Here is a 25512-nt window from a genome sequence, read left to right on the forward strand (position 1 = left end):
TGGGCAGAAACTGCTGCTCTGGAAGTTCCACCTGAATATTAGGAAGAATTTTTTTTGCCGAGCAGGTGACCCAGCACTGGAACAGACTGCTCAGGAAAGTTGTGGAGTCTCCCTCACTGGAGATACCTGAGAACTGGATGCAATCCTGCGCCATGCGCTCTGGGATGGCGGGCCGGAGCAGGCGGGCTAGCTCCGGTGACCACTGCGGTCCCGTCCAGCCCGACCCGTTCCGTGGGAGGCCTCAGCCGTTAGACGGGAGCGGCCTCGGCCCCGCGGGTGGTGCCGCCGCTCACGAGCAGCGGTTCGGTCCCGCCCGGTTCGGTTCGGCCCGATCCGGTTCGCCTCGGTCCGGCCCGAGGCATCCCGGCGCCGCCGGCCTCGCGCTGCCCCGCGCCCGCCCCGCGCGTGCCGAGCGCGGCCCGGCCGTTACGGCACCGCCGCCGCTGCGCTGTGAGGCGGCGGGAGCGAGCGCGGGAGGCGGCGGCGGGCGGGGGGCTCGGTGCAGGGAACAGCCGCGGCCTCCTCGCCTCAGCCGCGGGGAGGAGGGACACCGAGCAGGGGGGAAGGCGGGGTGGCGGTGGGGGGGACGAGCTGAGCGTCGCGTCGCGTCGCTCGCTTCCCTCTAGGACCGCGCCGCCGGCGGGGAGGAAGGGGCGCGTCTCCCCGGAGCCTTCGTCGCCCCGCGCCCTCTCTTGCCAGGCCCGGTGCCGGAGGGGGTGGGGGTGGGCGCCCCGCGGGTCCCCTCAGGCTCGGCGGTGCCCGGGGCGGGTGAGATGTCGGGCTGAGCGGGCGCGAGCCCGCGGGGGTGGGGTCCGCCGTGCCCGGGGAGGGGGCGGGCGGGGGGGTGGTCGGGACCGTCCCCTCACAGCCGTCCCGCCCCGCCGCGCTGCGCCCATGGTGATTGTGCTGCATCCCCCGCGCGCGGAGCGGGGCGAGCTGCCCGCGCCTCCCCGCCGCGCCCGCCGGGGCGCCCAGGTGGGTGGCGGAGGGGGAGCGGCGGCGGCGGCCGCTCGGTGTGCCAGGGGAGAGGGGCGGGAGGGGCGGGGGGCCGCGCCCCCGGCCCGGGACCCGCGTTCCGCGGGCGGGTCGGTCGCGCTGCGAGCGCGGCGCGGGAGCCGCCGCCCCGCGGGCTCGCTCGGCGGCCGCGTCCCCGCGCGGGGCCGTGGGGGTCGGCGGTGGCTGGGGGGGCTGATCTTCGTGTGGCGGAGCCGGGGGGCTGCGCGGCTGGCGTTGGGTCTGGCAGCAAGGTCTTCCCAACTAGGTTTCCTCTCCCCTTTTGTTTTCCGGTGTTTAAAAAAGAGCTGGTGGCACATCGGTGACTTTACCGCCTGGGATCTTACCAGGGGCTTCGTTTTCCAAGCGTGCCACTGTTAATCTTGGATTGATTCCATCATTTAAGCAAGCATTCTCTAGACATGTTATTTTGGTTTGGGGTTTTTTTTTTGCTTTTTTTCCTTTTTTTTTTGTCACCGTTTATAAACCGCTGTTTATTTTCTGTGGCAGAGTGGATTCTAATGCATGGGAATACATGCTCCTAATGCATAGGAATACACGCTTCTGAACTGAAACGTACTTTTCTCCAGTCTCATCTGAACCCCAAAGGTTATTCTGGGGGAGAGGTTTAAAGGCTCACAAATAAATACGAATAGTTTTTGTAGGTTTAGAAACTTAATTTCCTCATATGTTCCCATGTGGGTACGGATTTATCTATCCATTGAACGCATATTCTTAAGTAAAAGAACAAGCTGCTTAGTATTGTGGTGTTTTCCTCCTTAAAATTGGTTTCTGTGAGAGTATATTTTTGTAAAATACTTGAAAGTTGCACATTTACCCTAATTATGATCACATTATCATTTTCTTTTGACTTTGCTTGCTGTTTTGAATAGCACCTTTTTCTTCCTATGGGATTTAGTTTATTTCATGTCTTTGTATGTTTATTTCTAATAGGGATGTTTCTTTTTTCTTTTTCCTCCCTAGGTGTTGGTGACTTCAGTCATTTAGGGGTTTAGTTCTGAGGAAGTAGAGACACAAGGATTGAGTTTCTTTTACATAGAAAGCTACAGCTCTTCACCAGTACTCCTTCCCATCCTTCCCTGCTCCGTAGGGGAGAACGATTTGGGAATTATTTCAAACATTCATTTACTCCCCCTTCCCTCCCTCAGAAATCTACCCTGGTCCCAGAGGCATCCGCTAGACAGTGCCTGACAGGACCAGGAGAGCATTATCATTGCTTGCTTGCTTTGGGAGCTTCAGTAGTACCCTTCCCTCCTTTGGGGTGTAGTGCAGGGAGGCATCCAGAAGACTTCCGTGCCACCCTTTTTGGTTAGTAGAGGATCCAGGAAAAGGGGTACCTAGCAAGACACGTGACCTCCTTAAGGGAGCCAGAACTGAAGCAGCACTTGGCACGCTGAAGGAAACACCCATCTCTAGTGTCTTTTTCGTCGTCCACTCCTTCCTCACCAAATTTCTGGTAAGTCTCTTCAGCCCATTCATTCACGCAGTGCATGTTTCCCTTCCCCCACTCCAGGCGCTGGGAGAGGCATGCACAGAGACTGTGGGGTGGGGGAAGGGAGGAGGGAAAACTGGCTGTGTACACACGGATCGGGGAGGAGAGGGGGGTATTGTACCACACTGCGGGGGAACCTGGCACAGGTGGAAGAGCAGCTGATGTGGGAGGAAATGGTGTGTTTTATTTGCACACGGGCGTGCGTGCGCACACAGGGACAGTGGAGGGGCGTGAAAAAGCTGAGAGCCTGTTGTTGGAAAAAATGCCAAGACCGAAGTAGAAGGATGGCTGGTGCTGACCAGCGTGGGGCTCGTGTTGCAGGGAGGAAAGAATGGATTATTCGGTGGTGATCGGGAAGTGGGGTGTGTGAATGAGGAATCTTGCCTTCTACTTGCAAGCATGAGCACAGAGGAGGAAAGGTGGGGGGTGTGGATGTGTGCCTTTCAGAGGCAGCGGTGCCTGGGAGGATTGCTACTAGCATCTTGAACATCACTCTGTGCAAAGGTGGAGACAAGGAGATGAAAGCCATCATGGGGAGTGCAGTTGCCCGTCTGCAGGGGTGGGAATGAATGGGAACAATTAATATATTCCCATATCCTTTGGTTGTTGCAGTCTGCAAATCTCAAAGGGAAAAGGAGGTGAATACTGTGATGTGCTTTCAAAGAGGTGTGCTTGGGGTTCACCTGCCTGCAGAGACTTTAAATTCTCCGATGCATGTGTAGAGGGTGGATGATAATGCAGCAGCAGTGGACAGATTGTGCTGCAGCTTTTCAATATATTATATAAAATGCATTTAAATAAATATTTTAATTTTTCAGATTCTTCAGCTTTTAAAAATGTGTTCTTTCCAAAGATTCTCAAACAATTATGTGACAGTCTTAGGAAAACTAGTTTCTGGTACGTAAAAGAGGAATTTTTCTTGATGTTGGCCTTAAGCATCACCATGAAGCAGCATTGTCAGGAACGAGTTGACTTATCCTGGATTTATTTTTCTAAAGATGTCAGTTCTTTTCTCTATCACCATGTGATATATTCATCATCCATACATGTTTTGTAACATTTTCTTTAGATAATCATCATTCTGGTATCTTTGTGTGGAAAAAAATCGCTTGTGCTTTATGCTCGAAACAGCTGTGAACTGTTTGCCGACCTGCTCTCCCTATGACACAGAAAGTCGTATTTCTGGGATGTTTCAAATACTGCTCTCTTCTCATTAAGATGAGACAGAGGCTTCCATGACAGTGTATGATGGATTACATGCTGGGTCATGTGCTGGACAGCTGTTCATTAGCTGTTTAACTGGTCTGCTGTCTGAGATTGACTTTATAATTCAGATCTGCCTTGAGGTGTCTCCTGAAGGAGATAACTTGCAAGCATCTGCCAGCCATTCTTAGGTCTTCACTGTCTTGAAATGCATCCTTCCAGCCATTCTAGAAACTGCTGTAATAGTAGAGATGATTGGTTTATTGGAAATATGTACTCAGTTTCAAGTCTTAGCTAATTTATGATGAAAAGGAAGTCAAAATACCTTTTCCAGCTTGAATAGTGCTGTTCTGAAAATGGATATTAAGGGATAAGCATTAATGGTGTTGTTAATGTTACTTGTAGTGAGGTGAGTGCTTGGAGCAATGTTTTTCCTAGTTCTCCATTTCCATGGCAGTTGTGACTATCCGTCTCTTGCTCATTCCTTCTCACTTCCCTGAGATTTTTATTGTCAGTATCTCAGCGGTAGGGATTAAACATGCCTAGAGATACGCTAAAACTAAGGTTAGGTTTTACCTCTCTGTTAACCACTGCAATCTCTGAGTTTGTGTTATCTGCACAGTGTTCTGAGAGTCTGAGCCAAGCTCTGAAAAAGGGGCGATTCTGGGAGGGGCTGCTGGTAATAACTGTTCCATTAACTTGTTTCCCAGATCCCACTGTAGGCAGTGGGAGTGTGCTGCAACATCAGATCACAGGTCGAGCAGGTGAAATAGCTAGATCATGTTGATCCTTGATGCTATAAACATCTGGGATTCCATTCATCATTCCCATAGGGAGGATACAACCTAGACTTTAATATATGAAAGCATTGAATAGTTACATCCTGAACAAAAGGAATGCTGAACATTTTTTTACATACTAGATACCTTTTATCTTACACATTTATCAATAATATTTAATAATATAAATTAAATAGTATCTCCTAAAAATGGGTTTCTTGTTTCATCTTAAGGCAAATATATCATGGTGAAAAAGAGATAGAAACTAAGTATATTTTTCTCCTACTTCTGGGTGTTGAAGACTGGAGAATGAGTAAATGTGCCATGGAGACCAATCTTCCATTCCTGGAGGGAGAGGGAGGTCTCTAATCTTCTCTGTGAAGAGAACATCCCCTTCAATGCAAAAAGAGTGGTCTTCAGAGAAGATTTCCAGATCTCTCTAGACAGCTGATCTGATTGGCTGAATTCCCTGTTATTTCAATAAAACATATTCATATATGATGAAAAGTCAAAAAGGAGCACAGTGAGTGCTTTTGTTAAAACAGCTGCTAGAGGTGTACTGCAGATTGAAGGAATGTGGGAGGAAATAGGTTTGCATGTGCTGGGGAGGGAAGGGAAGCTGCTTTGTGATTGTGCTGGAGTAAAGCTTGGCTTAAGCAGTTTAAGGGTGCCACAGCTGAAAGTTGAGGTCAATGTTTATTCCCTCTATAGATGGCAAGGAATCTGTTCCACACAGTGTATTCCTGAAGTAGCTGTGGCAGTGTCTGCTTGGCTGATGTGACACAGTTTGATTTTTATCACAGACCTTTCACTTCAATACCACCCGTTTCCCTCTCCCAGTCTGTTACATGCAGTTAAGTTTATGGTTATTTTTTGCCTTCTAATTTCATAAGTCTCTAAAGTAGTTACTGAAAGATTGTGCTTACATTGACTGTAGTAGCTTTGAGTGAAAAGTGCACTTGAAGTGGCCATCTTGAAGTTATTTAAACATCTGCTCTTCCCCTTATATATACCATAGTAACTTTGCAATAGATGCTCTCATGGATTAGGAAGTATTCTCTGCACACCCAGCATTGTCTGAGTCTGTGTCTTTTAGATTGAAATGGGTGGAGTTGGTTTTCGGGGAAGCATTCTGGCAATAATATCCAACTTCAGAGCTTAATGCTTTTGTGCATCTGACTGCAAGGCCAGCTTTCCTCCTACAAACCATTCTCTTGAGAATGTGGGAGGGATTTTTAAAATGTTTGGGTTAATAGGGTAAATTGCAAGTTTTGTTATATGAGATTTCTTACTCCATCAAAACAGATTATAAGGTGAGGCTGAAACTGATGAATATATTCTGTTTTTAGGTGCAGAATGCTAGTGTGAAAAATAAATTCTTTTGAGTAGGAAAAAAAACATAGTCTTGGGTTGGAGGTGAAGGATCCAAGAGTAAGGATTGCTAGTTTCTGTCTCTGCTCGTGGTGTAGCTTTTTCTAAAGTGAGCTTGTCAGTCTTCACTTGCAGACTTGAGATTGTTACCTGCCTTTCTTACAGTAAAATGGGAGCTTTTGTATGTACATGTATAAAACCATTAAGATTTTGAGCAAATGAGGTGTAGTATTAGGAGAGAGATGAACAGCCATACCCAAGGCATTTTTATACATCTGCTGGTTTAATATCCTCATTGATGTATATGGATGGCCTTTCTTGACAATGTTGTAACTTTTTTCAAAAGTAGAAGATGGAGGAAAGAGAAGGATATACATTTTTTTCTTTCTTCTTTAACCATTTGCTGATTTTTAAGAAATTAAATGCTGAAATGACAGTCAGGGAGAGGTGATGGTGTATGTAAGGGGGTGGAGGTGGGGCCACATAGAGAAGAGGTTTGAGAAAAATTGAAGCAGATTGGCAAAGCAAAGATGGGAAGAAAATATTTGGTTGTTGTATCAGCGTTAGAACCAGTTTTGAGGGGGGAAGAAAGCCTCAAACCACAAAACCTCAAACTAAAACCCCAAGCGGGCAGAAAATACGTGTTGGTTTCTGATTTATGTTATTTTTTTACGCCCAGGGAGCGCGTGTGGTGGTTTGTCCCTTTCCTCGGCGTTGTCCCGCTGTGTGCGGGACGCGGCCGTGCGGGCCGGGCCGGGGCGGAGCGGCGCTGCCCGGCAGGGGCGGCAGGTGGCGCTGCCCGCCTCGCCAGCCCCTCCGCAAATGGCAGCGCCGAGGGGCAGCGCCCGGCGCCTCCGGCCGGGCCTGCAGCGGGGCATTCCTGAGAAACACGCTGGCCGCTGACCAGGATGCTGTTCCAGGAAGTGCCGTGGAAACCACCGCGTCCAGACATCCATTGTTGGGGGAGACGCAAGTGGGCCGGATCTGATAGATGTCTGCCATTGACAGCCCAAGCCTCATCTTGCCCTTTTCACTTCCAGCTGCTTTGAAGAACAAAGAGGGTTTTTTTTGAGAGATCAAAAGATATTCCTTATAACCTTCCACACCCATTTTTCTGCAGGGAGCAAACACTCTTTTCCCTGCTTTACCTTGAACATCTTAACTGGATTCAAGGGCTGGTCTCGATCTGTGATGGTCTTTCCATAGCTTCTGCCTTTTTCTGGTCCGTTAGTATGAAGAACTGTAGTCCTTGGCTTTATTGTTGCACCTCATTTACCAAATCAATGGAAAAAAGGTCACAGTCTTTGCATGTTGCTACCATGGTTCTCAGTGCCAGGAATACAAATGTCCACTTAAAAAATTATTTTTTTATTACGAAAAAGCTGTTCTAGTAGAAAAAATAATAGTTTTTTAGTGACAGAAAAACCTAGCTGCTTCTTATGGTTGTAACTAAACAATCCTTTTGTCCCAAGACCCACTGCAGAAACTAAAGCTTTTTGTAATATCAAGTGTTAGTGATTATATACTAAAATATTTTTGTATTTACATTATCTGCTGGCAGCAGTCGTTAGGACTAGCACACAAAACTCCTGATTCTGTCTTAGAGTTCAGTTCTGCTAGGAACTCATGTCAGTTGTATTGGTGAAAGTGACGATTTTTGCATCTTTATTTTAATAGGAAAGTTTAAAGGTGATACATAAAACCATTCTGGTTTTCTCCAAAATTCCTAATCCCTACACCATGCTTGTCTTTCTTGAACATGAGGTAGTCCATTAATGTACCTGTAACTGGTTTACAGCTTTTAAAATATTTCAGTAAAAATATATTCAGTCAAAAATAGCCCAGGTCCTTTGTATTCAAAACAAAAGGAGCAGTACCTTGCTATTATCAGTTCTAACCCTATTGAAATTCTTCAATTTGAACTGTGTTTTCTGTTCTTGGTCCCAAATTCATTAGTGCTGTTTATGTATAAAGGTGATTTTAAAGATTTTATTTGACAGAAGAAGGGACTACCACTGAAATTCTGGCTTTGAATTTGCTTTATTTTACATGTGTTAATGTATTCCTGACATTGGTTGGTGCTCCTTGTTCCATTGGTTTTTCCATTATCATGGATTCTGGGTACTAGTCAGTATATTTCTAAGTATACCTCACAGCAGATGTGAAATATTTGTGAGAGCAAAACAGTCCTAAATAGTTACCTGGAGGATTCTGTGGTGATGCATTTCTGTTCTTGTGCTCTGCCTTTTTAACATAAAGAGCTTGTTACACTCTACTCTTCCATATGTGGTGGAAAGAGACAAATGAAGTCTGTCACTGAGTGTTTTACCAGTACCTAGGAGAAGGGTGGAGTTATTTCAGTTGAAGGAATTATCCCAACCTTGAAGTTGAAATTCTTGCCTTCAGACATGGCCCATTCAAATTGTTTTCAGTTCTTTGCATGCTTTTTAGTACTGTCATGGAAGATGAATGCTACTGCCAGTATCAGCAGTTACGTCTTTGTGTGCTTCTTGAGGAGAAAGCTGGGATGAGGACCAAGACCTAATTTCTAGCATTTAACATTCCATGGAATGTAAATTGATTTGTTTTTGTTGTTGATACTTCTGGTTGCAGAGTAGGTGTAGACATCATTTTGATTCTGGAGGTTAGGAAGTTGCAGTCTGTTGAAATGGATTGATTTGTGCAGAGGAAGTGGGACTTATAGCAGGGATCATGAAGATAAGAGACTGTGTACTCTAACAGAGTCTCATCTTCTCCATTGTCTAGCAGTTCCATTGGAGGGAGACCTTGAAGGTTGCAAGACAAGTCCAAGATGTGCAGTTCAGTCGCCCCCAGACTGTGGTTCTTGACAGACCGTCGCATCAGAGAAGATTACCCTCAGCAGGAGATCCTGCGAGCCCTGAAGGCCAAGTGCTGTGAAGAGGAGCTGGATTTCCGGGCCTTGGTGATGGATGAAGTGGTGCTGACCATAGAGGATGGAAATCTTGGTGAGAATGAGCTAAAAGTGGGAGTGTGCTGACGGGGTACTTGGAAAAAGATTGTAAAATGGAGCATCTGTACTATTTAGTAATGAATTCCATGTATGCCAGACTACATACCATTCATCATCTAAATCATGTAGATGTACATCATACCGTTCTTTAAGAATTTATTAGGTTAATCAAATGTAATTGTTCAGTTTGCTAATTTGTGTTAGAACCACTTTTGCCTTCCCTCTGCAGAAAAAAGAGGAGGGTTTTTTCATTTTGATGAGTCCGAAATGGATAAGGATTAGGACTTATAAGGATAAGGACTACAGGATCCCTAAATTAATAAGGAATCATGGAGCATGATTTTTTCTTCAGTACTTGAACTTTGTGGGTCACATTAAAGAGTTTCAGAGGGACTTTTTTCTTCTGTTTGGGTTCTGGCTCCAAAATAGAAAACACTAGAAATAATCTAGTAGGAATTTTCAATGAACAGTACAAAGTGTCATGGAACTAGAGGTTTTAATGTGACATAACTAAAGCACACTGCCGTACAGATGTAGAGTTACGTGAATTCCAAGAAAGAACAGTGCTGATAAAGTATGTGCCTCAAATAATTTGAGCTATTACTACAATTTACAGGGTTTAAATGGTAAGATTTATGTTCTATTTTCCTACTAGCTTTTTTTTTCTCCTGTGATGATTAAAAAGCAAAAGTAAAATGTTAAGTTGCATTAGAAATATTAAGTAGAAGGATTCTGTAGATAGTAAGCTTATGTGATTGGAAGATACTAATACCAACAGTGTCAAGCCATGTAGCACTTACAATTTATTTTTGTTTCAATATTTTTTAATTTGGATTTCCTAAAGCAAGGAAGCTGCAGTGTTTTTTTTTTTACCTTTAACTCTTTCATTCCTCTTCCCCATTTAACAGTCAAAAAATGTATTGCTGGTGACCCAGGGGAGAATTACATTTCTGAAAGTTGAGTAATTCTGTGCAGGAAGAAAATATGAAAGTACCCTCAGTCATGAAGAAGAGGCTTCCATATCTACCTTGTTCCTTTTTGGGAAATCATATGTAGGAAGGGAATCATAAAACTGACTCTGGGGAAGAACTCTGGTCAGAATTTATACCCTATTTTGACATGAATCAATCAACTATAAAACACATGCATGGTAAAAACAGTATTTTTTTATTGTGGTATTTCTAAACTTCTGTTTATCTGTTTTGTCTTTTAATCTGAGGAGTCTTAAGATTTCTATCACAGATTGAAATTCTGTAGGATGTTTTCAAATCTAGTAACTTCTTGTCAGAAAGTCTGAGTTCTGAGTGTGCTTTCCTTCGGACAGTATGTAATGGGAACACAGCCATCCTGTTCTGTAGCTGCAGTCTCTGAGATGCATAATTAGTCCTTCAGCATTTCAGTACTGTTTTTTAGTTCTTGGTAATTTCTTATTTTCTGTCTTCTGTCTATTTTTGGGGAATTAAATAGGGCAAGTATAAATTGTGGACCTTTCTGCTATCTTCTGTCTTATGTCTCCTAGCACTGGGTCTATTGCAAGGAAAAAGATAAAAGTAATGCAAGTTGGAAAACTAATATTGAAGAATGTGCAGTACAAGAACAAGAAAAATTAGGAAAATTACTAGAAAAAACGCAAGAAAAGGGAAATTATTCTCATGCAAAGTGTTCATTCAGTCTGATGTAAATAACTGACCATTTGAAAAGGAGTGAGATAAAAATGCTGTAAGATTGTGGATAGAAATTTTGTTACAAGTAGTCTGGTCTGTCTAATTGTATATTTTTTTTCTGAGGGGTGGGAATTGTCTTGTATCAGACAATTCTTTCTCTTGGAGAGCAATGAAAAATCTTCCCTCTTAATTTTCCATTCGTGTTTTTTCTATGGCTTTTGCACCTGCTTTGATAAATATTTCTGCTGGAGGACACAAGCAAAAGCTTTGTGTTTCATTTTCCTTTTTAAAAACCTCAGTTGGTCTAGGAAAAGGTGTCTTGGAACAAAATCCAGGAGGTAGTGCATTCTGTACCCTTTTTTTTAATCTACTGGTGTGTGAGGGATCCAGGTTGAGTAAAATTCTCTATGACATAGACAAGTTGATGAAGAGAATGTATCTTCAGTGGATAATAATGTTCTTTTTCTTCCTCTTCTATCATTACTTGCCTTGAAAGCTTGGAAAATCAAGGCTCAAACTCTGAAGGTAATACATGATATTGGAGGAAGTAATAGTTCGTTTTTTCCACATATTCACACTTTGATTAGAGCTTTTTTTGTCCTTTAAAACCAAGGCAATTTCTTAAGTAAATTGTTAGAAGAATGTTAAATTTACACAGTCAAGTTGGATATTACAGGGTGCTATTTAAAAGCTCAAAAATGTGGTATTTCTGTAGATGATAGAGTCAGTAATCCTTCTTGTGGACTTGCTGACTGTCAGGAGCATGGCTGGAGACTTCAGAGACCAAAAATTGAGCATAAGATATTAAAAAGCTTTAAATCATTTACTTCACAGGGGTAGAGTGGAAAATTTAAATTTAGGAAATTTGAGCAGAACTGCAGGATACATACATGTGAAAGTTGTCCCTTCTACAAACCACATGGCTTATACCTTAACAGTAGAGCACACTGATGCAGGTATCACCGATGCCCAGCCCAAAGACAGATATGTAAAGCTTTTGTGATGCTGAGATTTACACCATTTGGGTCTGTCAGAAATGATAAAATTTGCCACGGCCATAGGGAAAGGGGGAGCAGGTGTGGTTGTTTCACTCAGTGGACTCAGCAGCAGCCTCTCTTTGGGGCAGGTCTCTGCTGTACTGCAGGGCTGGATGGGAGGTGTGGCTGGATTCCCTGGTTGCTTTTCTTTCACAGCTGAAACTCAGGATGACCCAAAATCCCAAGCACACCACGCAGCCCCAGTACCACTGGCCGCATGATGAACCTGCATGCAGCTCAAGATCCACATTAGATACCTCAACACAGAAGTGATTATAAATGCTAGTTTAAACACGTAGAATTAAAGTTTTCTCTTTTTAGTCTAAAAGGAAATTCTTAAACTGATTTATGCTTAAACAGTTTTGGAAATAAAGTGCAACAGGTATTTTTTAAAATTAAGTTGGTTTATGCCTTACTTGAAGGCATACCCATACTGCTTATTCAGGCTGTGCACTCCTTTTTCTTTTCCACAGTGGCAGTAGTACTCTGTAGATTTCCAAGGCAAAAAGCTGAGAAAAAGCAAGTGGAAAAGTAGAGCTGTAAAAGTTAGTTCTTTCTGCTTCTATGGTAGGCTGAACCTGCTGAGGTGGTTACTGAATCAGACATGCTCAACATTGTTGCACAGGAGTGGACTGGAATTCGTTTGTGGAAAAAACCAGAAGGTGACACTGGGCTGTTTTGATTTGAACTTAAGCCCTGTAGCTGTAGCCTAGGTTTCTTAAGAGCTAAATTCTTGAAACTAAACCAGTCTAGGACAATCTACTGCCTAATGGAGCAGCTGTGTTCCTCTTGTCCCTTTCCAGCACTGCTGTTGCTGCTTGCCTTGTAAAGGACTTCATGTCTCTCTTGGCTTGCTTTCATGTTGTACCTCAGCTAATTCAAAAGAAATGGTTTACCAAATTGTCTGCTACTTTGCAGGATCTGGCATTTGTGTGAGTTGAGTTGGCCAATCCAATGGAAGACTAACTCCACCAAATAATTAACAGTTTTCTGTTGGAGTAGATTGCTGCACCAGCCCTTTTTGTGGTCACACAATTCCTAGCTCTGGTACACAGGCAAGGAAGAATGGGGTAGTTCTTTCAAGGAATGGTTTGCATTTATATTGATTTAGTTATAGCTCCAGAAATACTTTGAAACAGGAATTTCCTTGTGGTTGGGATGTCTAATAGTGTCAGCTTTAGGATTATTTTGTTTGTGCATAGCATCTGGTATTTATCGCTGTAAGGATTACAAACTGAAATGTCTAGCTTTCTAATCTAGTGTGGCAGTTCCTATATTCACTTTAAATACATAGCAAGTAATGTAACAAAGCTCTGCAGGACAGTTTTTGGACATTTATCTGAAGTTTTAGCAGTGAGTCCTGTCAAAATGTGTACTTTTAAGCTATATGTCTAAGTTTCCTAGTGCAGTGATGTAACAGGCTTGAGGAATTTGCAGCTAAACAAATTAAAGCTTGTGAGCAGGAGTGTGTGGTGTGGGATGAGGTGGAGGTGGAGGAAGCCATAGGAAAATCCCCCCCTATAGGGGGGACTTTGTGGACAAGAGACGAAACATACCCATGGATTGTTTCCTCATTCTGAGCATTCTTTTTTCTTCCCTGTGTCTAGGATTGAATAGTACCTTTCCCCAGAGGCTCCACACCTTACCTATAGGGCAACACAGTTCAAGAGCTATTCTTTGGTGAAGAAAATGTTAAGGAAATTTGTCTCCTTCCCTCATTAAAATTTTATATAATAATATTTTCATTAGAATTTTTTGCTGCCAGAACAGTGGAAATTGGAATTCACTGAGTCAGCAAATTACCACTACCTTTATTGTAGATTTTTGGAACCTCCTTGTTTTCTGATACTGTCCTATGAAGGAAAGTAGTTTTAAGGAAAGTTGCTTTCATGAGCTTTGAACTGTTGAAAATGCTGGAGTGACTAAAGTATAAAACAAAATATTAACTTTCCCTAAGACTTTCTTGGCTTTTCCTTTGGGAATATGAAACCAAATGGTCAGCTTAGGTGGGGAATGAAAAGGGCATAATAGTAATGCATTCTGAAACAGTAATACATTGTGCACAGTCAGCTGGCTTGAGTCAGATGGGTAGCATCTGGAAACAGATGTCTTACCTTCATTTTTTTTTGCAGAGGAAGTACTTAGAAAATAGATTATTTTAATTTGGTAAAGGCTGATGTACTGATTTAGGCATCTGGATTTCCAGTGTGGGCCTGAACTTTGCAATAGAAGGCAGTGTATTGTTTAAGTCTTTCATCTTGCAAGATGTGATTTTGTTTTGTATGATCTGTCCTTCATTTCTCATTTAGTTTGAACTAGTAATGAGTGGTTGTAGTCTTCAATTTTTTTTCTCACACTGGATTAGATACAATTTGAAATAAACTTGGAGGAATTGGCATAGTTGAAAGATTTCTGTAAAATATAAAAAGCTGGGGGAAAAAAGGTAAGGGTGGATAAGAAATTCTTGTGTAGTCCCCTGGCACTTGTTAGTCCAGCAGTGCACCTTAATGTAAGAGCTTTTCCTGCAGCATGCAGCAGTGGCTTTGGGAGTGATGGAGCAGAGGCAAGCAGCCTTGGCAAGGTGCCTTTGTGAGCACTGCAGAGTTGGCCTGTTTCCTGCTATTAACTACAGCCAGAGCAGCCATTACTTCCTCTGCAGAGTTGGTAAATTGGTTTGTGGCTCAAGTGTGAGAGCAAGAGAAGGAGCTGCATTGTGTGCAAAGGACTAGAAGGTGGTTAGACATGAAGTGGATTTTGTGCTGTGGAAAGTGCTGGGCTCAGAATCACTTGAAACTATTTCTGATGTTCTTTCACTGTGGAAATTGATCACTTCCAGTCTGATTGATGTTAAAGCCATAAGCATTACTATTAGGCAGCTATGGACTATATAGAGGAGATTTTGGGATGGTAGCTGTGTTTAGAGGTGGGTGTAATCTAGTATGTGACACCTCAATATTAGATATCCAAGAAAAACATATCTCTAATAGAAAAAATTAACATTTTCTTTATTATTGTATTTTAATAACAGTGCCTTTCAACAGCTGCCGCATATGTTAAGAAGAATTAGTTTGGTTTTTTTCAGAACTGACACCAAAGACAACTTTCTTATAATTCATATAGAAAGAAAGGATTTATACTCTCTAACCATCCTGGGTGTTCTTGCAGTTTTCTTCCTTCCTGTCAGGGATTTCTATTCTTATGTGAATGATTGTCATCTTAAACTGATGCTAAAATAACAAAGGCTAACAGTGAATTTGATCTTCTCAAAATTGTTCTGTTTCTTCAGTATGTCAGCACTTGTAGATATGGGCTCAGTTCAAAGACACCTTGGCAAGGTGGAGGGGTAGGAATGTTTCTGCATGGAAATACTTTATTATGTTAATTTCAGAGGGCTGTGTTAAGGTCTGAAGTTTTTCATTTGCATGTGTTCTAGAACAGCCAGCTAGGAAAATCAGACTTGTAGGGCACATCATCTTGAACATACGTGCATGTCATCATATCTGAAAGTGCCAGAAAGCATTGCCAGATTTTTAATGGTTGTAAGAATTCTCAGGAGTGGCCATCTGGATGGTAAACAATGTAAAAAGTGACAAAAGGAAGATGAAAGAAGTGTTTCCATACATCCTAGTCAAGAAATGAAAATTACCCTAACGTTTCACGAGATAGTCTTTAACTGGCGGGGGGTTTCTGTGTCACTCTTTCAACAATCCCTGTTCCAGTGCTGTGTCACCTAAGCAAGTTTTGCTGGCACATTTGTCTGAGCAGTTGTATTGTGAACTGGGTCTGCATACTGATGTAGTTTTAAACCAGTCTGTTCTTAGTGGCAGGTGTTTTTTTTAGACATCATCAGTCCTCCGAGTCAGGGAACAGTGTGGCTGCACAAACAGTTCTTCAGCACTTAAATCAGAAGGGCAAAGTCAAACTGTGTATTGGAGTGGGAGACGTTAGAAGATAGCACAAGTATTGATGTGAAAAACTTGATCTGATGGAGCTGATGGCTATGCTTGCTTTTCCAGGCTTGTGGTCAGAGAAGTACTCTATCACCTGTTCTCTAAGCAATGACAGTAGCTTTGGCTTTGTCCACCATTTCTCAAATCTGCTGGTTGTCCATTTGTGAATGATGGACATTTGATTCTCAGTTGACTGTGAATATGAGAGAGACTGGTACTGCTGAACTTTGATCAGTATTGAGATGGTCTTCCAGTGTGCAGACCTGTGTTTAGATTGATATGGACTTCTAGGAGTACCAGTGTCTATGGGCAAGTCACTTTATTTTCTTATTTTTATAAACTCTTACGTCTAAATTGTGGTGAAATACCGGTTTTAAGAATTACAGTTTCCTTTTATATCTGCCCTTTACTGCATGGAAAGAGTGGAATGAAGAGCAGAACAACAACAAGAAGAATGTCAAGACTGAAACATCAATTATTTTTTATTTCCTTATATTGTAAATAATTAACATTTACAATGTCACAAAAATCTGTAATGGTGTCCTTATAATGATATAATGTTCTTTGAATGGTAAAGCTTACATGATTTCCATCTCTCTACAGGTCTAGTGCATTTTAGGATTAAAAGTGTTAAAATGCTTTTTTATTTGTCAAAAGTTAAGCAAGTTGAAGCAGAATGTGTTACATGTGATCTGGCAACTTGAGCAGAATACCTGTTGATAGAGAGACTCTGCTCTAATTACACTAATTAATTGTGTTAACTTGTAGGAAACCTTCCATATTATACAGAAAGATTTTTTTGCAATGTACTTTAGTATAGGGCAGGTATTGAGCTGGGGTCTGTCTTGCTGTGCTTGTTACTCATCTTGACACATCTGTGAGTAAAGCATGGAAGAGTAGATATTGGAAGAGACATACTAGTGATTTGATCCATTTTGTCAAGGTGAAGTAAAAAGACTAGGTATGCCAATGCTCTTGATTTTTTTAGCTGAGAAGGAGGTTGGACTGCACAGACACAGGTATTAGGGTAAAAGATTTTGTTCACCATAATAGTTGTAACGTAACACCCGTGAAGTAATATACCATCAAATCCTGTTTCTTGGCAGTTTCTGTCTAAAGAATAATTAGATCTGGTAGGAAAACACAGCAGTCAGAAGATCAATAAATATTTCCCTTGAGTTCTAAGAACTTGATTTGAAAGTATCCTCTAGGTGTCATGTCAGTTGTCTTGTGTTGGTATAATGCTGGGGAACTTTGAAGAGAATGATTTCCTTTTAATTTAAGTTGTTTCAAGGACAGAAGAAGAAGTAGTCTTTTGTAAAAAGCTCTGTAAGTGTTCTCTTTAGCTGCTCAAAACATACAGCTATGAATTGTTTGGCAAGCAATTTAGAAATAGAGCATAGAGCTATTGGAGCACAATGCAAAGGTGATTCTCATTACAGGTCACTTTGATATGCTCACCATCACAACACTGGGAATTCCCACTCCCTGGGAAGGCATAAAGGGGTTTAAGTCAACTCAAGCCCACTGCTCTCTTCAAAACTTTTGGCTAATCATTCTGTTTTTATCCTCTAGGTTGGGGTGAGCCCTGGATACACTCCCCCATGCTGATCTAGTTTTCTTGAGAAGACATTAAGGCTCTTGCTGCTCTCCTGGACAAACTCAGCTGAGAGTTCAAACAATCTCCTAACTGTTACAAACCTTTATCTTAAAAGCTGCCTTTCAGTCTCTTTTGTCATAGAATGGTTTGAGTTGGAAGGGACCTTAAAGATCATCTCGTTTCACTCTCCCTGCTATGGGCAGGGACACCTTCTGCTAGACCAGGCTGCTCAAAGCCCTGTCCAACCTGGCCTGAAACGCTTGCAGGGATGGGACAGCCACAAATTCTCTGGGCAACCTGTGCCAGTGCTTCAGCACCTCATAGTCAAAAATGTTGTCCTAATATCTAAAGTAAACCTATCCTCTTTCTGTTTAAAGCCATTCCCCCTTGTTCTATTTACATGCCCTATAGTATTTACATGCCCTTGTAAATACTCACCGTCTTTCTTGTAGTCTCCTTTCAGGTACTAAAAGGCTTCAATTAGGTCACCCAAAAGTGTTCTTCGGGCTGAACATTCCCAGTTCTCTCAGCCTTTCCTTATGGAAGGGATGTTCTACCCCTCTAGTCATCATATTGATAAGGTCAACTTTCTCAGCCACAGCTGTGGTCAGTCACTTCCCATATTTTCCCAGATCTTCACAGGCACATCACGTTTGCTCATGTCTGCTGAGCCTTCCCAGGAGTTTATTGATTCATCATATGGAGAAAAGATCTGTGAGTACATAAAATCTGGAGTTTGGGGCATTTGCATCAGTGTTAGTCTTATTTAGCATCTGTCTTTGCTTGAAGTAGTAAGTACAATTCTTCCCAGGTTTGTGCCCTGACCTTAGAGATGGAATATTTTAATCTTTGACGTGCTAAATGTATGCTTTATGTAACACAAAGTGATATGATACAGAGAGAAACAAGCTTAGGAAGGCTCTGTGGTCTCATGACTGTGTCAGTATTTGAGTTCCATATCCAAGTATCTGTCCTTGAATGATGAGGTAAAAGGGTATCTTCAACACCAATTTGGCTGAAAAGTGAAAAGTGTCTGAATCTCTTTGTGAACTTAGTGTGAAAGTCAAGCTGCATCTTCCAAGTTTCTTGTTATTCTCCAGATAGTACTGTGAAGATCTTGAATTAATGAATAGATTCTTTTGGGTTCCCAACCCCCAATAAAATTTACTTGCTTTGACATCTGAATGGTTGACCTAACTGCTGAAATTGCTAATGTCCTGACATTATGCTTACTTCCTGGTAAAGTCAGGATTTATTTAAAAGTATATTTTGAGACACTCAAGATGGTAAATGGATGACACATTCTAATTTATAATGCCTTCTTCCTTGCTTTCCAGTAAGAAGAGCATATTGTTTTGCTTTCTTGTGTATGAAACAAAATAAAAATATGGTTTAATCTGTCGCCCAGACAGGTGACACCTGGTATAAAACTGCTACTTTGCTTAGTTCAGGCAATGAAATTTTGAGTTTTAGTACTGATACTGTTTTAAGTGATGTATTTATATCTGATAAAACATTGAATGAGGGCTTTTTTGACAGTGCAGGTAGGTCTCATATCACCCATCCTAACATTACAGTGGGCTAAACCTTTGCATCAGATTCCTATTGCTTAGAATTTGTCCTTCCTTATTAATATACATCTGACTCTTAAATGTCTCTTTGAGGAAGTCTTGTGAATTTTTTGCTAAGTCATGGACTGGAAGGAGGGCACTTAAAGGAAAAAAGAATGTTTTTCCCCAAATCTGTAAGGATGTTTTTGGAAGGACAAGCTTGGAACAGGAACTCAATTTGACTGAAGTGGCTTTTGCTAGTGAAAGCAGACATATTTTTTTCCCAAATTATTGCCATTTCCAAAAAGAATCTGTTAAGCATCTCAGAGGCATGTTTAAGCTTCACAGCTAAAACATTTGAAATACAGCCATGTATTATGCAAAAGAAAGGACCTCTGGGGTTAAGGCCTGTCTGCTGTGGGATGGGAGATAAAGTTTGGTCTGAGCACACAATTTAAAGTAGATATCTTCTTTCATATTGGTTATACCTCTTCTCTCTGACACAAAGACGTGAATGGTCCATTCAGATACAGTGGGGACAAGATGATTGAAATTGGTTTGGGACTGGGGGCTGAGGTGGCAGTGAAGAAAAATCTGGTGTGAAGGCAGTGTTCTTGGCAAACATGCTGGAACAAGAAATGGTAACAGAAAGTGATTGCAGAGAAACTCTTGCTAGACAAGGAGTTGCTTCCCTTATGAAGGAAATTGGAGATTGAAACCGGTGGAAGCATGGGCTTTGTGTTAAAACTTGCAAACTGAACAAGGAGACTCAAATGGGAAACAAGTTTGAAGGCAAGGCAGGCAAGTGAGCAGTTACAGTGGTATTCAAAATTGCAGGTGAAGAAACTACATGATGGTAGGAGAAATCCATGGTTTGGAAATTAGCTGGAATATCTAGGGGGATCAGTGCTATAGGAGGTGAGTGGGGAAGTGAGAATTTGGGACAAAGCAAACTGTTCTCACCCTCACATGCTATTCACCGTGTTACTTAGGTGCCAAGGGATGAAATTTGCTTTTGATTATCTGCAAGTATGAAGATAAAATTCTGTTATGACTAGCAGCAGCAAATGACCAAAACTTAGAAATTGGCAAAATCAGATTTGGAATTTTGTCTTTGTTGTGTATTTGTTTTTAGCTACTACATTTTAAATTATTTAATTACCTGCTAATTTTTTTTTCAGCTTCCTTAAAGTACATGGTGTTCTGCTCTGGAAATGTAACTTACAGTATAGTGGTGAGAACATTTTGTAGGATGCCTTTTTGTGATTACAAAAAACTGTGACAATTGAAGCAGAACATTGCTGGAAGAAAAATGTTAGTCTGGTTATTTAAATTGAACTGCTCAGAAATTGCCTTTAATTGCATGTTTTTGCATTTTCTGAGTGCCCAGACTTTGGATGCTAGGATCAGCTTTGTGAAAGAGCTGAAGAGCTGAGTACTTAGATCCACAAATGAAGTCAATCAGAAAACAGCATGAGCAACTGAGAAATCATGGTGTCCCAAATGTGGCATCTAGAATTCCTTCATCAACACTTATCTCTGGGTTTCTCTCTCCCACATGGGAGGTCAGTAGAATGTTCCCTGATTTCCCGTGGTGTTAACAAAATTAATTATGATTGTGAAGGACTTAGATATTACTGTGATAAGCAGAATACATAAAACTCAAGAAGAAATTAGTAGCGGTGGTTTTAGGCAAGGAATACAGTATACCAGTCAATGGATTACACATGAAACAATGTAAAAGAAAATTGTCCTCAGTTGGTGCTTGTTGAATAGGTGCTGTACCTTCTGTGCACATTAGGTATCTGCTATGGGGAAAAATAATATTTGTTTGTGCAATTGAAGACAGCATGTGTGTGGGGTAGTAGATCAGTGCTGCAGACATCCTTAGTTATGGCTTTTTCTAACCTTTATGTGCTTGACTTTGTGGCTGCAATAGTTTCCTCTTAACGTAGCTGTTGAATGTAATATTGAATGCCCACATTCTTTGTAAATAAAATGTGTGCACGTAGGGACTGTGCATCAACACTGTTTGCTATCCAGGTTTTGAAAAATGCTGATGTAGGAGAAACCAGGAGTTCTGAAATGATAACTAATTACTTGGTGACTTAATACTCCTGTCTTTGAATAGTAGTTCATGGATAAATTTACATTGAAGATAATATGTATTCTGTCAGTGAGACTGAGGAATATTACCTGTCTGAGTACCTGGGGGGGTTGCTCTTGTACCTTGTTCTCCCACTTGTTTCATGAATATGTAAATTGGCATGTCCCCGTGTTTATTGTACTCAGCTACTTTGGAAATTGGCTTATTCTGTTCTTGGGATTCAGTTTGCATTCTTTTGACAGCGCTGCTTTCAGTGTTTATATTTCATGCTTTATGAGGTGCCTTGCAGGCTGTTTTTCATGGTTAAGGATAACTTCGTATATATAAAAAAAGTAATATATTGCTTTTGGATATCAACATGAAGTGTTGGGCCTTCTGTTCCTGGATGAGGACCAGACTCACAGGGTGGACTACGTTCTTAGTTCTGTGGTCAGGCACGGTGCCCTGCTTTGAGTTGAGGTTTTTCTTAATATGAAGTAGGAAGGGAGCACTAGTGAGCCTGGCTGAGCCTGCCATGGAAGAGAAATAATGAAATTATTTTTGTGAGATTCAGGATTCCCTGCACCAACCAGTCTGGTTTAGAAAGCAGAGCTATGCAAATCTTACATCTCCATGTTGTGGGGCAGATTTCTTTCCTATGTCATGCCTTTTTCTTCACTGGAGGGTGTTGTTAATAACAGAAGAGGCCATAGCAAGTTCTCCTGCTAGTGTTACTGTGTGTCCTGTTCCCCTGACTCAGACAACATTCAGGAATATCCTGTAGACTCAGAGTAAAGGTTTAACTCTCCTTTGTCTGGAGTGCAGTCCATCTCTGCTTATTCCCAGTGAGACAGAGTTTTGGTAAGTGTATCTTAAAAATCCCTTTAAGGTTTGAAGTAGCTTTTGTTCTGCAAAACTAGATTCAAACTGTCCCCGACAGTTTTCTGCGCTTGCATCTTTCTGTGAAGGCTTATCTTTTTGGATGACTACTTCCACCAGGAAAATGAAGTGATGGTGTGTGAGGCCTGTTTTCAGTTGTTTCTTTAGAGCTCAACAATAAAAATTTACAACTTCTTTCCTCACTTTGTTACTTTGCTTTCCAGACAGGATTTGCCTTTACCATATATTAAATTTCTTCTTTGATCTCTTCCCACGTTTCCTTGTGGTCAGAGAATCAGGCCTTGCGTCCTGTCTCTCTCCTGCAACTGTCAAACCTATAAAAGCACTTTCCACTTCCAGCATGAAGAACTTGATCTTTAATTTTTTAATAACTGTAAGAACTTGTCAGATGATCTTGATAATGTGAAAGAAAGACAGGATATTGGCCAGTGAGCCTGCAGGTCTAGTTTGAGATGTGAAATGGGGCATTGTGGAGCAAGCATCCTACTGTTACAGCCAGGCATAACAATAAGTAACTTAAGAGCCCAGGCATACTGCAGGAGAAGGCCCCAAAGTATCATAGGGTTAATTGAGTTTGAAAGGGACCTTTAAAAGCCATCTGGACCAACCTGCTAGTCACAGTGGCCAACTTGAAAGCTGGAGCTTGCTCTGAAGTTAGATCAGGTTGCTTGGGGTGTATGAAGTCAGGTTTTGAATATCTCCAAGGATGAAGCTTCATAGCCTCTCAGGGCAGTCTGTCACAAAGTTAGACCACCCTCATGGAGTGGGTGGCCCAAATATATGGTCACAATGTGTTAGCATGCTCTCAGTTGCTGAGCTCTTGTCTAGCTCTGTGCACTCCAAAGCAGAGCTGCATGCATGTGATCTGCTCCTTTGTGGGGCACAAACCCTTCTCATATTCACAGCCTGTCCTTCTAAAGGAGCCTTTATCCATTCATCACAGTACCTCAGGCATGCAAACTATCCAGCTGCCAGTTGAGGAGAGATTATGCGTTGAAGTCATGGTGTGAGTGCAGGCATAAAGGTAGAAAGAACTTAGTACTGACTGGAAATTTCTGAGATGTGCATGTTCATATCCTGCTTCCTTTTGTTTTTCTGTCAATCTTCCCAGGATCATTCTGGCCTAAGACTGAAATGGTTCTTTGTGCAGTCCTCCTTACATGCTTGGGACTAAAGGTGAGGCAGGATTCTGAAAATGCATGCCCTTTGTGGATGCTTGAGTTGGATAAGTTCAGTGGTTGCAGGCAGAAAGGATACTGTACACGTAAATGCATGCCTTATTGCTTGTAATTGTTAGTCCTGCTCAAACAACTATGGCAGCTGGGCCTTTGTAGCAGTTTTGCTGCAAAGTTTTCTTAACCTGGGAGAGTGGAAGCCACTGGAGAATGTATTACCTGCATAGATCAGGAGGACAGGATTTGGAGAAACAGAATCAGTCTGATTGGTTTGTTTTTATAAAGTTGGAGGCTGGGCTAGCATAGTGACCATCAAGTTGTGAATGCAGAAAGAATACCCACTTCAATATAGAGAATTCTAGTCTCAGAACTGGAGCACTATCAAGCACTATCCTAACAATTTGAACTGCTCAGATCCTTGCTGTCCTTGCTGTGATCTAGTTTCTGTGTTGTAGTTGACACCTGGATTCAACAGGTCCTGCAGTGAGGTTGTTCAGCTTGCAACACCTGCAGAAATTGAATTCTACAAAAGAACAGAAGAGTTTCCTGCTGGTGTAGGAAGCTTACCAGCTCACCATTGGGTCTGTAGATGAGTGATAGGGAATGGGTGGTACTGCACATCACTGTAGGATTGCATGGAGCTGGAGAGTAAAACTGTTAGCAGCAACAGAATTTAAGTCAAAATTGTCTTAGAACTACAACCTTATGTGATGCTTTCTCCAACATGGGAATTTCTAAAGAGGTGCTCAGTTCTTCCCCTTTTTTGTGTAGGTCTTCCAAGGTTCATAGCATGCTGTTAAACTTTCTCCTTTCAGAGCTTTTAATCTTTTTAAATTGTTAGAGGCAGAGTCTAGGAATGAATGTAAATTGCAATTTGGTAACTAAGAACAAATCAAGAGTGGCATTCGGTAATAAAATTCCAGGATTGTGTTGCTGTAAAATGGAAGAAATTGAAGAAAAATGTAATCTGCAAATATTTAAAGGTGATTCTTCAATTAATCTGTGGAAGAGATAAATGAACTAAGGAGACTTATCATACCTGAAATGGTAAAGAAGCTTTTGTTTCTCCTCTGCTATTGACTTGTGATGAGAACTGTAGCCCATTATTGATTTTTATTTCTTTCTAAATGCAGCAGGTGATTATTTCAGAAAAGACATGAGAGTTTTAGAATTTGCAGTGTAGACTAAATGTTTATAAAGTTACTTACCAGATTGTAGGGATTGGTAAGCAAACAATTACCCTTACAGTCTAGAGATTAGTGGTAATTTGGCTGATCTCTTAAATGCATTGCCTTCAAAGGTCAAAACAAGCTGACAGTGGGTGGGTGGATGTCCCTTCTACTTGCTTTAGTGTGGTGTCTTTGAATACAGTACTACCACTACATGATTTTTTTTATTTGACTGGACTGGTTGAAAGGACTGTGTAATAATGAGGAACATTTTCCTTCAAGAAGAAAGTAATAGATTGTGCAGACTGTATTAATTAGGAAGCATACTAAGTAAATATCTTAGTTAGTTAACATGTTTTTGTGACTTGGTGGAAGCTTCTGCATCCAGATCAGGTGCAAAATAATACTGTGATGTTATATCTGTATTTTCATTACAATATGGGCATGGAGCATGTGTACTACTGCAGTGTAGTTTTAACCCTCTAAAGCCAGAAAGAGGAGACAAGCTCAGTGAGCTTGCTTACAGAGGTGTAGGAAAAATGGAATTTTTCTCTACGTTTGATTTGTGTATGGTTTTATCTTAATGTGTGTCACAACTAAGAAATTCTGGTTTTTGGCTTTTGGTCTAGAACAACTTTTTAGGGGACTGAAGGTGTTCATGTAGGAAAATACTGTACTCGTGATGACACTTGAAACTGTTGTATACTATATGTCCAGGTTTTTCTCTGACACATTAAAAAACCCACAAAACCACAGACTCTTCCAGTTGACAGGAATTGATATTATTTCTGCAAGCTTTAGAGTCAACTTTGATGCAGTTTTTTTCCAAAAATACCACAGCTAAATTCCTTCCTTTAAGAAGAATGCATTTATTTTCAAAATAAGTGCTTCCAATTCATAAATTTAATGCAGTTTTGACTAGGGACTTAGACGGCAATGACAGGTCAAAACAGTAAACTGATTCTGGGTTCTTTTCAGTCCCCAGAATTCAGGCTCAGCTAAATATATTTTGGAAAAATTGGAAAGGAGAGGGAGTTGGATAGAATTTATTAAAAGTTTCTGACAGTGTAGACATTTTCATAGGTATCTTTTCTGTTATGGGAGACAGATCTGAAGGATTTGTGTTTTCATTATAAATTGAAAACTTGCATTGGATGCTTCTCCACTCTGCTTCAGCACTTCACTTAAGTAAATAAACAGCAATCTCCTGATGTAAGAAGCTATTGTTTGGTAGCAGAGAGAGATGAGGTGCATTATATTAGGCATTTTAAAGGTATTTAGTCGGTTTTGGTATTATGGGAAAAAAAATAGATTAATCTCAGATGGGAGGAGAACCCATTATGGGTTGCTTGAAATCTTCCTTGGGATTTCTTTCTGCTTTTGGAAAGACCTTTCCAATCAGCCTTTTTTTTAAAGGTGTATCCTTTACTTTTTCTCTTCACCTGCTATTCAGAATGAACAGAAACAGCACATGCAAAACATGGGAAAGACTGAGTGTTAAGAATGGAGTTAGTTTACAGTAAGGTTAAT

The 25512-nt window shown here is 41.4% G+C and overlaps 1 protein-coding gene across 2 annotated transcripts in view; it reads left to right on the plus strand.

The window, feature by feature from the left end:
* The first annotated feature begins 573 nt into the window (after nt 1–573).
* The window catches only part of RIMKLB (ribosomal modification protein rimK like family member B), a 50629-nt gene continuing 25690 nt past the window's right edge, over nt 574–25512 (plus strand). Inside the window, exons 1-3 of one of the 2 annotated variants that reach the window (XM_056496474.1) lie at nt 574–768; nt 1978–2470; nt 8626–8846. In XM_056496474.1, the coding sequence (XP_056352449.1) occupies nt 8672–8846 (175 nt within the window). In that variant the 5' untranslated portion in view covers nt 574–768; nt 1978–2470; nt 8626–8671. Of the gene's footprint in view, nt 769–853; nt 976–1977; nt 2471–8625; nt 8847–25512 lie in introns of those variants that run through there. The other variant, XM_056496481.1, reaches the window with a different exon arrangement.

The sequence above is a fragment of the Oenanthe melanoleuca genome, chromosome 1, assembly GCF_029582105.1.
Source record: "Oenanthe melanoleuca isolate GR-GAL-2019-014 chromosome 1, OMel1.0, whole genome shotgun sequence".
NCBI lineage: Eukaryota > Metazoa > Chordata > Aves > Passeriformes > Muscicapidae > Oenanthe > Oenanthe melanoleuca.